General features: G+C 41.7%; 1 protein-coding gene across 1 annotated transcript in view; it reads left to right on the top strand.

Moving 5' to 3' along the window:
- Positions 1-13,397, top strand: part of Arfgef3 (ARFGEF family member 3) — a 155,748-nt gene that overhangs the window by 37,166 nt on the left and 105,185 nt on the right. Inside the window, exons 3-4 of the mRNA NM_001033258.4 lie at positions 7,183-7,264; positions 9,909-10,040. Of these exons, the coding sequence (NP_001028430.1) occupies positions 7,183-7,264; positions 9,909-10,040 (214 nt within the window). The remainder of the gene's footprint in view (positions 1-7,182; positions 7,265-9,908; positions 10,041-13,397) is intronic.

Here is a 13,397-nt window from a genome sequence, read left to right as displayed (position 1 = left end):
CTTACAGCCTTTCTACCTTTCATTCCTTGATGATCCCTGAGCCCCAGTTACAACCGAACACTCTGCAGTCTCTTGGTCGTTGTACATGGTGCAGTCAGGAGCCTTTGTATAATCACCATCTATTGAGAAAAGATGCTTCTCTGGTGAGGGCTGAGAGAGGCATGAGAACTTAGGTGGCAGTTTAATATTGTGTTTGCTTAGCTTAAGAAAAACAGGATGTTCTCTGCTGGGGCCATGGGTCCTTGGCCCAGTTGCCTTCATTTTTATTTTTCACAATGGAATTTCATCTTAGTTTGATTTTATTTTTGGTTTTTTTGTTTGTTTGTTTTCTTGATGTGACAGAATACTTTTGAGTGGCCATTTATTTTAAAAGATTTGTTTGGTTTTACGATTCTGGAAGTTCAGAATCATGGATCTGGCATCTTCTTGGCCTCTGGTGATAATGTTGCGCTACTTCCATCTTGGGAAAACAGGACAAGGACAAGCAAGTCATCTGCTTCCAAGAAGCAAATCTCCCCCCCAGGGTGCATCACAGGGTGCATCACAGGGTGCATCAGAGGGTGCATCACAGGGTGCATCACAGGGTGCATCACAGGGTGCATCACAGGGTGCATCACAGGGTGCATCACAGGGTGCATCACAGGGTGCATCACAGGGTGCATCACAGGGTGTACCCACAGGGTGCATCACAGGGTGCATCACAGGGTGCATCACAGGGTGCATCACAGGGTGCATCACAGGGTGCATCACAGGGTGTACCCACAGGGTATTCCACAGGCATCTCCTTTTATAAATTTTCCCAAACTAAAAATCCATTAAGAGAAACAAAATCCATGCATTCCCTTTTGTAAAGCCGTAGACAGATTTGGCCATTAGCACTCTGCCAGGCTCATGTAAAAATAAGCATCTTAGTCTTATTTGGTGGGGCGACTAAGTTATACACACCTCTGCTGACTACGCGCCCAAGAGAGCAAATCTTAGACCAGAGAGAGAGAGAGAGAGAGAGAGAGAGGGAGAGAGAGAGAGAGAGAGAGAGAGAGAGAGAATATTAGTCTCCTCAGAATGGCTCTGTCCCAGTGACTGACTACTTCCTACCCAGCCTCACCTGACAACATTGCTGCTCTGGGTACCAAACTCCAGCATGAGTTTTGGTGGCAACAAGCCATGTTCAAAGCATAGTACATCTGTACTTTCAATTTGTACAGTTTGAATTTGTGATCCAGAAAAATGTGAATTTTCATTTTGTATTAATTTTTATGTGTTGTAATCAAGGTAATTATGAAGTAGTATAGCACAGCATATTGTATATAAAGGCTACCGATTTCAGCAGGAGACATTGTAAGATCATATGGTGACTTAACATATGGCTCATATCAGAGTCCTAGCATTGTGGAGTATAAGCGTACAGTATAAATGTAAAGTGACCTGTTGATGCTCTCCACCCAGAGCATCCAAGAAGAATCACTTCAAACCTTTGAAAATATGTGGTCTCACCAGAACATCTTATTTCTTCTCATGTTAGCAGGTAATTATTAGCAAGTTGTCATTCTCTCCCATTCTTTTTAAATTTGCCTTTGTCCTCTGTTGCCTTCCAGCCTGATTAAACTGGTCTGTGATCTGTGACAGAGCAGTTAAGGAGACAGGGTCAGTCTCCTTGACACGACCAGACACCGTGTCAGAGGATAATGTCTTTGGTGTGATGATAGCATACTGCTAATTATCTTTCAAGGAATAATAGTATGTCAGGACATGAAACTGGAGCCTGCTGCCTTCAGCTAATTAGGCAAGGATGAATTTGTATGTGTCTGTGCATTAAAAGTAGCCAATAAATATAAATGAATGTTGGTTTTCCTATGCTTTTTTTTCCCCAGTGAGGCAGCATCTAGAAAGATCAAAAGATAATTTATCTATGTTCTGAAAGTTCACGGGGACTGAGTGTGTGCCATGTTGCATCTTCATTATAAATCTCATCCTTAGCCCCAATTCACAGGACTGTCATACACTCTCATTAAACTCACTTTAAAAGAAAGTGGGGGAGGGGAGTTAATGATACCATAGGGCAGGGGAGGAAATCAGATGTGCCCCCTGAGTTCTGTTGATTCCTGCGTGCATTCCATTCCAGCTGAAGAAGGATCTGAGACAGAGACTACTGAATAACTGTAGAATAAGAAGGCCTGGAGGGCCTTTGATGTAAGGACAATCGCCATACCCCTGAATCTGTGTCCAGCTATTGGTGTAGACTCTTGTCAGAGGCTATCTAGCAGAATCCTAAGCCCAGCCATGCTAGCGAAGCAGTCCTTGACTCGGCACAGACCCTGGGGTTTCTACTGTACTGGGCAAAGGGCTTCACTTTCAGTCCATCGACTCAGGATGCCTGTGGAACTGGAAGGAGAGCAGAGCCCATGCATCCCAAGAAGGAAAATAATACACTCCTTCTTCTTGTGGTTTGAATGAGATGACCCCCATATTCTCAGGTATTTGAATATTTGCTTCCCAGTCACTGGTGCTGCTCGTGGGACCTTAGTAGGTATGGCCTTGTTGGTGGGGGTGGGTCATTAAAGGTTGTTTTAAGGTCTAAAACTCTCCCGCCATCCCTAGGTCACTTGGCTTCTTGTTTGTGGTCCCTCAGATTTCAGATTTCAGCTTCCAGCTCTATTTGCCATGGCAACCCATAGCCATTGCCACTCCCCCAAGTGGTTGTGATGTACTCTTATTCCTATGGAACTTTTAGCCCCAAGTAAACCCTTCCTTCTATAAGTTGCCTTGGTCATGGTATTTTATCACAGCAATCAGGAAGTAACTAATACAGCTTGTCTGGAACAAAGTGTTTTGCCAGATTCACTTAGTTACTTGTTTATTTTTAAATAATGTGTATGTATATCTGTGGTGTGTTTATAATATGTGTGTTTACATACATGTAGGCACGTTTGTGTAGGCACTTGGGAGCAGATGTATATGGAGGCCCCAAGTTGATGTTGAGGGTCTTCTATAGTTGTTTTCCAATTTATTTCCTGAAGTAGGGTCTCTTGTTAATTCAGAGCTTGCCAAACTCCGTGTCCAAGTGAATTTTGACTGTCACCTGACACAGCCTGGATAGCCCTGAGAAGGGAGTCTCTATTTGCGAATGCTCAGATCAGATTGACCTTACACATGTCTTGGGGATTATCTTGTTAATTTATATAGGAGGCCCATCTTAAAGATTTTATTGCTGTGATAAAATGCTAAGAACATAAGCAACTTGGAGAGGAAAGGGCTTATTTCACTTACACGCCCATATCACAATCCATCATTAAAAGAAGTCAGCTATGAGCTCAAAGCAGGAACTGATACCGAGGCCATGGAGGGATGCTGCTTACTTGGTTTCTCCTCATGGCTTACTCAGCTGGCTTTCTTATAGTTCCAAGGACACCATCCCAGAGGTAACACGTCCCATAGTGAGCTGGGTCCACATCACTCAAGAAAATGCACCACAGGTATTAGGGTTAGGGTTAAGGTTAGGGTTAGGGTGAGGGTTAAGGTTAGGGTAAAATCAGCCAGTACAAGGCCTTAGCACACTGTGAGTAGTATCATGCCCTGGGTCAGAAGTTCTAGGGCATTCAAAACAAGTTGGCTAAGGGGCTGGAGAGATGGCTGGGAGTTTAAGAGCATTTGATGCTCTTGTAGAGGACCTAGGAGTCCATTCCCAGCACCTACATCAGGCAACTCATAACTCAAGTGTTATGAGATACAACACCCTCTTTCGGCCTCTGCAAACATCTGCACACATATGGTACAAAAACATACACTCAGGCACACACTTATACACACATAAAAATCAACCTTTGGAGGGAAGCAGAAGAGTGGAAAGCACATAAACACTAGTTTCCCCCATGGTTTCTGCATCAAATTTTTGCTTGAACTCCTGCCTGGATTTACTATCATCTGTGCGCTGAGATAAACCTTGTCTCCCCTCAAGCGCTTCCAGTTAGAGTGCTTTGCCACAGAAGTAGAGTGAACGTAGAACCTTGCTTACTTTAGCTAGTCAGTTTTTCCTTGGATCTTCTGTCTCTGTATTCTAAGTGCATCATGGGTGGCTGCCATAACAGCCCAGCTTTTATGTGGTCTCTGAACTCTGGCTTCATGCTTGTGCGGCAAATGCATTCTCCACTCAGCCATGTATCTGTCTCCTCAGCCCCTAAGCAATGTTTTGAATTGGCCTGTTTTTATTGTGCATGGTGCTAGATTTCACAAGGACATTTTATTTGTGTTTAATGTACTTTGAACATACAATTCCCCTTTTGTCCTGGATCTTTTCGTATCCATGACCTAAAAAAGGTCAAGAAACAGCTGTTATAGGTTTGCTCCACACTTCTAATATAAAAGGCTGTTAGGAAGAATTTGTTTTAGGATGTCAGATTTAGATTTGAATTATCTCCAATACACATGAATTGAGTGGACTTGGGCAGGCTGCAAGACTTCCCAGAACCTAAGCTTTCTCTAATGTGACCTGAGGATAGACAGGCTTATTTTAAAGTTGTAGTTATAAATAAAACTAAATATGGAACCAATCCACAGTAAGAACAATTCTCTTCTTCTAGTTCATTCTGAATATAAATTAACAAAGGCACCTGCTTTGTCCTGTACTTTGTCAGCTTGTGCCCAAATCTGTATATGGTGCCTGGCACATTATAGGCACCAAATGTTAGTTCAATGGGTAGACAGGATAGCTTGGTTTAGTGCCCAGTTACATCTTTGCCTACAGTGATATTTCTCCAAAGCACTTATATTCTAATAGAGATTTTGGCCCTGTCTTTGGTTTTGTTAATACTCTTCTAAGGCAAATTAGCTCTATGTCCTGTGAAAATCCCTTGGAAACATGAGAAGGCTAAATCTGCTTAGCCTGTGTTCCCAGGCATAATTTGTGTCAGGGCTTGGCAGAGCAGTATGTTGGTCAGGTCTGGCCCCTTAGCTGGCTTTGTAAATACAGGTTTATTGGAACATGGCCATACTTATTGATTTACTTATTGTCTATGATTGCTTTTATATCTAGCAGAGCTGAGTAATTCTAGTGGAGACTATGTGAAATGCATAGCTCATATTAACCTGTCTGTATATTGAAAAATTCTGCTAGTCTCTGCTCTATGGTCCATGCACACCTCACTTCAACTCTATAGGACTGGTTTTTATTCTATTTTATTTTAGACAGTCTCACTTACTACAAAATTTGACCTGGCCTGGTATTCGCCATGTAGACCAGGTTGACCTCAAGCTTGTGACAATATTCTTGCCTCGGCCTCTTAAGTTCTGGGATTACAAGTATAAACCATTGTTCCCATCGTGTCTGAATGATTCTATAGCCCCAGCCCTTCACAGTAACTGATACCTTTCAAGCCAACACAAACTTACTTGAAACAATCTCACGCTACCAGGCCTGCCTTCATCACAGCGTGAAGAACAAACTAGGAAAGGGCTTCAGGGTCATGATACAGCCTGACATTCCTGGAACTTGACAGCAACCTAGTTCAAATTAGTCATAGGGTAGAGAAAGGATTGTCAGGGCTACTTATGTAGATAGAGGGGTGGTAGTGATTTTTCAATTGTGTATAAAGAGTATTGCTTCCCAAGGGATATTTACAAAGGGATGCCTACTATTGCTGGATTTGGCATTCATGCTTACCTTGATCTATAATATGCAATGCATGTACAATATCAGCCTGCAACTACCTCACAGATTTCTCCTGTTCCAGGCTATTCGGCTGCGAGGGGTGTGGATTTACTGGGTGACTTCTTGGTACGGTACCTCGCTGTCAGATCTGACTCCAGATTGGAGATGAAGGTTCTTTCATAGTGTCTTCACCCTGCTGGAGATTGTTCGATTGTTTCAGGGCAAAATCCAGGGTTGCTTCTGCTGCTCCTCCATCAGCCTCTGACTCTGATCCCTCCCTCTGTTTCACTCTTCTCATTGCTTCTCCAAGCTTATGAACTGAGTGTAATGAAACAAAAGAAGCTTTTGCTTCTTTTGGAAGCCTCACCTCTCCCTCTGTAGTCGCAACAGTGCCTTTGCCTTGTCACTGAGAAGGACAGACAATACTAATAATAACAAAGTTACAGTCACCCATCTGGAAGTACCTTATTTGGGCAATTCCTCTATCTGCCAAAGGATGTGCCTACTGTAAATCGGCAGCACTGTTCATTGATCATCATGTAAAAATGGCCATTGGGTCATTGGGTTGGCAAGGAGAGAGGGGAAAAGGATTAGGCACCGGGTGTTCTTCCTGCTGGCCTGTTGTCAGCTGCCTTCACAGCTGCAATCAGGCAGGTGTCCAAAACTCTCAGTCAGTGGGGAGTTGGTGGATGATTGCACAGGAAGACTGCAGAGCTGTGGGGTAGACTGGAAGGAATCAAGGCTATAGGCAAATTTCCATTTCTTTGTATTCTGTAGCAGTGACCCTTATTCCTCCACAAATGTAACTCTAACCTAACCCTGTGACACACTCTCTTCTAGCTTCTGCTGAAAATGCAGATTGTTTTTAAGCTATAGGCAATCTAAGTAGTGCTCCATCTTTCATGTGTATTTGTGTCTTTCCTTGACCAAAGCTGTTGATGTGTAGTTTTATTTCTGCCATGAGAATATGTATTTTCTGGACTTGATAGAGACTAAAGACTGTTATGAGCGACTTTTAAATTCTTTGAGTTGGGGAGAAACTGGCAAATTAAGAGAATTTTAACTTATATGGATAAATAATGTAAGTCATGATGCAGTGACTTCCTAGGTAGGAAAACGGTTTGGAGTAGGTCATGTATGTAAAGCTGCTCCCTAGAGAGGCTCATGCTTGGTGTATGAGCAATGCATTAATCTGGGGAAGGGGAAAGTGTGTTTATAGACCTCTCTATATGCCACTGAGCATACTATAGATGAAGTAATTGTATCTGTTCTTCCTACAGCCACATTAAGAGGGCAAGCTCCAGATATATTGTCATTTCTGCACAATTTTGTTGATCTTTAAGCCATGTGTAATTTCATGATGGGTTCTAGTTTTTTGTGTGATGGTAGTGGGTGTTGGCATGGTGGTGGTGGGTTTGGGGTGGTGGTGATGGGGCTTGGGGCTGGGGGGTTTGGGCGGTGGTTATGCATAAAGTTTACAGTGCATGACTGCCGGGTTTGCTCAGCTCACATGTTATACTTGTTTCTGTGTCTGCCAGGGAGAAATGCTTGCTGCCTCTCCAGTTGGCTTTGGAATCAAAAAATGTGAAGCTGGCCCAACATGCTTTGGCAGGAATGCAGGTATGACTTTGACTGGATGCAGTCATGTGGTAGAAGTTGACAGACCACTTTGGCATTGAAAGAGCAAGTCATTACCATGTAATTGCCTTCTGTCTAAAACTTAGATTGAATTTAGATAATAGCCACAGAGGGGCAAGATCTTATAGCCTCTAGAATTTCTCTGGATACAGCATCACTTGGTCAGTGTAGTCAAGCACTGGTGCAGAGGGCTTCAACTAAGCCCATGTAGGTATGAACTTTTCTCATAGAGTCCAGCAGTTTTGAAAGTTAGGGGTCCCAGGAAAAAGAGACCTCTAGAGGTTCCTATCAGTTTGGATCTTATCTGCATTCCACATCTAAGATTTGTGCAATCATGATTAATAGTAAATTGAGACAATTTTATGATTTTTTTCTATCAATTTCTCTTATTAAATTTTCATATAATTATGTATTATACATTGAGCAGACTCCCCCATATCCCCTGGCCTACCACCTCCCATGAGCCTCTTTGTTTCCCTTGACAGTTCCCTTCTACTTTCATGCCATGGGCTCGTATGTGATGTTTTTTGTCTATATGACACTTGCTAACCACAAAGGAGAGAAGATATGCTTGTTTTTCTGAGACTGGCTGGATATGATGATCTTCATTGTATCCATTTTCTTGCACATGGCATGGCATTACAATTAGAGTATATTCCCCATGCTGATTAGTGAGGTTTCAGAAAGATATTTCATACAAGTATATCATATACTTTGATAGTATTTACCCCACTCTCTCCTCCCTCCTCCCCCACTCCAGCCTCTCTATTTCCCTGTCCTGAGTCTTTTTCTGTTCTTCCTCTAGACATCTTCCTTCTCCTGACATATATATGTGTATATAGACATATATAAACCTGACATATATACATATATGTATGTATGTATATATATAATTTTATGTATCTCTGTAAAATACAGGCTCCAGAAAAAAAATCGTCTGTTTTTTGTCATATTTGTCTTTCTGAATCTGTCTTATTTTGCTTTTTTTATTCTATAATTATATTGGTGAACAGATTAATATATTTTGTTTCTAGAACAAGACAGGATAAAACCCTAATCTTAAAAGTCAAACTACTTGAGAATTTGTGTTTTAAACCAAACAGAATGGCTGTAATCCCAAACCCAAAAGGGCGATAGCTGTATAAACACATTGATTTTCTAAGGCATTTGGTCTCTAAAACACAGTGAAGTTCAAGCCTACAGTGGCATTTATTTGTCCTTGTGGACAATTTTCCCAGTTTTTGGGTCAGAGAGACCCGGCTGCCTTCCAAGAGCGGAGCCATGTTGGAGAGTCAGAGATTAGCTCCTATTCACCTCAGTAGAGTGGAAGTAAACTGTATTTTAACACACAAAAGCATAGGAAGTTTTAAAGCATTTCCATTAATGTTCTTCAATGGCTTTTGGTTGCTAGAATTAGGCTATCTGTAGAAATAAATGGGGGCTTGCTTAGACCTGTTGCATTTTTCCATTTTCTCATTTATGTTCCCCACTTTTTTCTTTTCCAACTTTGCAGCAAAGTTGCAGTTCCATGTTTTCAAGGACTTGTTTATTCACATTAGTGATTAATGGCCTAGTCTTCCTTTATGAGTATGTCCCTTGGTCCCTATGGCCTGGTAACTTCTAAGACTTTCTTGCTGTAAGACAGTTTCTATATAAACTTCCAACTCTGGGCTGCTCTGGGAGATACTATAGGGTTTTGAACAGATTCTTGCTGCACCTAAGTTTCCATGGGGGGAAAAAAAAACAAATTAGGCCAAGAATAAAGAAGTATAAAATGCAATACTGAGTCTCAGTGGGAAAAATTACCTATTGCACCAGTTCAGAATTGGGGAGAACAAGTTAATTGTAACCCTTGTGAGTGAGAATTGGGGGTTTCAGGGTGAGGCAGCCTAGACTGTACCCTGATTGCCTGCTAAGTTCTGACTTGTGAATGTGACTCAAGCTGTGTCTCACTCTCTAGTGTCAGAGCATTCCAAAAGCTTTCTGCTCCTTCCTGGGACACGTTCTTTATGTCCTTTAGATGCTCTATCTATGTAGCTCTTGAGAAACATGAGAACTCGGAGTTGTCTGCTCATAAGCATAGAAATTATAGAAAAATAAGCATTGTCCTGAGTGGCAAAAGGCTAATCCACAAGTACCCCGATGTCCTCATGCAAGCAAATACCTTCATTTTCTTAATACTGGATATATATTAAGGGTTTTTGAATTCAAAAATAATTTCTGGAAACATATGTATCTGAAAAAAATGAACGTATGCTCTCAAGACCTTCTTTTATGTAACAAAACTTACATTCAGCAAGGGTCTGCCCATGAATGACTATCTTGTGGGGTGGGATTCCTCTTTCTTAGCACATCCAGTCTTTATTCCCACTACCTGGATAACCCAGATGGCCAGCACATAACATTTTCCTGGCTGAAATAGAGTGACTTACCTAGTATTTGAAAGATACTTTTTCCAAAACCCATTATCTGAAGTTTTAGGCATGTTTCCTTTTAATGGTACATAGCATGAGTTCTTGCCAGATGACCTCCAGCTAGATACTCCACAGTAAGAAAAAAAAGAGCATCAGACATAATAAGATACAGGAGGAAATGCCTGCAATCACTGCCTTGTGTTGCTTTTCAGAAGCTCCTGTCAGAAGAGAGATTTGTCTCCATGGAGACAGACTCCGATGAGAAGCAGCTGCTCAATCAGATCCTGAATGCAGTGAAAGTGACACCGTCACTCAATGAGGACCTGCAGGTGGAAGTGATGAAGGTTAGTTTGACATGGGAACGATTGTGCATCCCTGGGAAAGGAGCACGTTGTGACCCCCGCCGGCACTGACCACCTCAAAACTGCCTTTTGACTGTGACCACACAGTTTGTTATAGTCATCTGTCTTATCTGAAAAGATGTTTATTATCCTGGCTGTAGTCTTCCAAAATAACCTTGATTGTTTAAGAGTAACAAGGTCAAGTTTCAGCAAGTAAGGCCTCTGCCCTGATCTGGCATATCAAGTGTTTGTAGTTTCCGTTTGCCACCAACCTGCTCATTCTGGGCTTTGTGCCTACCTGTGTACACTATACCAGAGCAAAGACCTAAGCATGTTTTACACAGACTGAGATTTCTCATGTCTAGCTTGGCAAGAGGAAGGCCACCCTTCAGTAGCACATCAGAATTATGGTTTATTTTACAAATTATATTAGCCAGACATGAGGAGGTAGCTCAATAGAGAAGGTTCAGATCCCTAACACCCACATGAAGAAAAGGACAGTAGCATTCATTTATAACTCAAACACCAGTGGTAGTAAAGAGACAGGTGAATCCCATGGGCTTCCTGGACAGTCAGTCCTAGCCTAAATGATGAGTTTCTGGTGAACTCATCATGAGAGTACCTGTTCCAAAAATAAGGTGGAAGGAAATAGAGGTTAGCTTCTGACCTCTTCATGCATATGTATGGCAGAGTACATGATTGCCCCTGCCTCCCACACATGTGCAGATGTGCACAACACACACACACACACACACACACACACACACACACACACACACGCATACACATATACCTCACATACACACCATTGCTTGCATTCACAGGTGTACACATTATAACACTCATATCTCCTTCTATCTACTACCACCTCCCTTTAGAGATGGTGTGGTGGTTTGAATATGCTTGGCCCATGGAGTGACACTATTAGGAGGTGTGGCCTTGTTGGAGGAAGTGTATCATTGTGGGGGTGGGCAATAAGATCCTCCCTATAACTGCCTGGAAGCCAGTCACCTCCTGTTTGCTTTTGGAACAAGATATAGAACTCTCCTAGAAGCCACCCTGCTTCCTGCCATGATAATGGACTGAACCTCTGAAAATAAGCCAACCCCAATTAAATGTGGTCCCAATATGAGTTGCCTTGGTCAAGGTGTCTCTTCATAGCAATTAAACCCTAACTAAGATAGATGGTATCTCTCTCTCCTTTTCATTCTTAACTCTGAGAAATTACCAGAATCATGAATCCCTCATAATGGTTGACATGTGTCATGACCTGTAACTAAATGTTGGGTAGGAAAAGGTGGATTTTTGACCAAGAACAATACTGCCCACAGCAGCACAGCATAAACTAACAAGATGGCTTTTAGTACAGTCTGCTCTTTTCCTGCCTAAGGAACATTTGTAGAGTAATATTTGAGAGCAGTTAGTGTTGAGTTGTAGTTGTTTTTCTCCTAAGCATGCACTATAAGGATTTGTCTTAGACAAAGAATTTCAGTTTTTAGATTTCCGTTTCTTCATTAGAAGAGACTGACTTCAATACTGTCCTGGCTTGACCGAACTATGTTGGTGGGTAGTTTAGGTACTGGTGGAAAACTCAGACACTGTGGTACACTTGCCTGGCTTGACCTTCATTCTTCTTATTCACAGCAGAGCATCCTGAGACAGAGCTCTTTACTGTTCTTTGTCTTGACTCTCTGCTCTTCGAGTTTGTTTCATTGTCTGTCTGTTTGTTTCTGGGCTACAGAGTTTCTCTGTGTTGCATTGTCTGTCCTTAAACTTGCTCTGTAGAACAAGCTGGCCTTGAACTCAGGAACGTTCTCTTCTTTAATACTAGTACCAACCCAATAAAATTATTCTAAGGGTGCAGCAAGATGTTTATAAAAACTTGACATGCTACCTGCGAAAAACTCTTTGAACAGTTTTGTATTCCTGACGCCACTGCTTCCTGTCTCACCTCTGTGGCAGGTCTAGGAAGAGGTGCTTTTCTTTAGTCTCCCAAGCGAGTCTTAGAAAGCGCAGACATTGAGAGCCTGATGGCTGATTTTTATGGTTTCGTTTCTGTTTAACTTTTTTCCTTCTGTCCATGCCAGCTTTGCCTTACCCTTTGATATACTTTGGCAGCTATGTGCTATCTACTCAGATAAACCAGGTCCTAACCACCCCTACATCTGTTTTACTTCTCCATTCCCTCTGTGTCATTTGTGTGTGTATATATATTTCTGTGTATGTGAATACATGTGGAAGCCAGAGACTGACATCGGATGTCTTCCTTGTTTTCCACCTTGTGTTTTGAGACACGGTCTCTCCCTGCACTTGGAGCTTGCCAGTTTGGCTAGATTTTCAGGTCAGTGACTCCCAGGGAACTTGAACTCTTGGAACTTGAACTGAAATCACAGATGCAATGCCCATACCAGGCTTTTTAACATGGATGCTGGGGACATGAATTCAGTTTATCATACTTTCATGGCAAGTACTTTACCTACTGAGCAGTCTTTCCAGCCCACCTCTGTACCACTCTTGAAACAAGGCTACAAGCCCCATCTTTTGTTTGGGACTTTCAAGTGTAGTCTGGGGTTCTCCTGCCTCTGAGATATCATATGAAATTAGAAAAATATTTTTATCTCCTCTGTGTGAGCACAGGTTTCAAAATAATTTTGTATTAATTTTCAGAAATCTATCCTCTTTAATCTTATAATGACCCAATCAAACAACTTGTAAATAATTCCTGGCTTTGATAATATTGCTACTGCTTCAAAATGCATTCATTCACCCATTCTCCCAAAAAATTACACTGAGAAGAAAATAGAAAGAAGTAACTGGGCTCTAGGAGAAAAAACTAGATCCCATTACATTGGACAAATGTGTTGATTTAATTTTTGTTTCTCTATGTAACTCATTTTCTTAAGAAATTATTTAAACAAGCTATTTGTATGAATGCTTTATACATACAGATTTGGTTTATTTTGAGGCAGGATCCCACTCTAGCCTTGGCTGATATGGAGCTCAGTATGTAGCCCAAGCTTGCCCCAAACCCAGATGACTCTCTTCCTGATTGACCCTTCCAAGTGCTAGGATTGCACCATGCCTGCTCAAGCCAGAAAAAGCTTTTAAAATGAAACATGATAAACATACTCAAATGTTTGTCTAGACTTACTACTCAGGAGAGATACCTTTTACTATGTTCATAGTACATTTCTACAAAACATCTTACTGATACCCACAGAACATGGGTTCCCTTCTGAGTTCTGAGTCTCATTAATAAAAGAATTTAGCAGTGGACTCAGAAAGAAACCCTAGTATAATTTCATTAAACTTTAAAATGAAAACAAGGCAAGTGAGCCGTGATCTCAGCAGCTCTTGGCA

Source organism: Mus musculus, chromosome 10 (genome assembly GCF_000001635.26).
Source record: "Mus musculus strain C57BL/6J chromosome 10, GRCm38.p6 C57BL/6J".
NCBI classification, from domain to species: Eukaryota; Metazoa; Chordata; class Mammalia; order Rodentia; family Muridae; genus Mus; species Mus musculus.
This window is presented reverse-complemented; position numbering and strand designations above follow the sequence as displayed.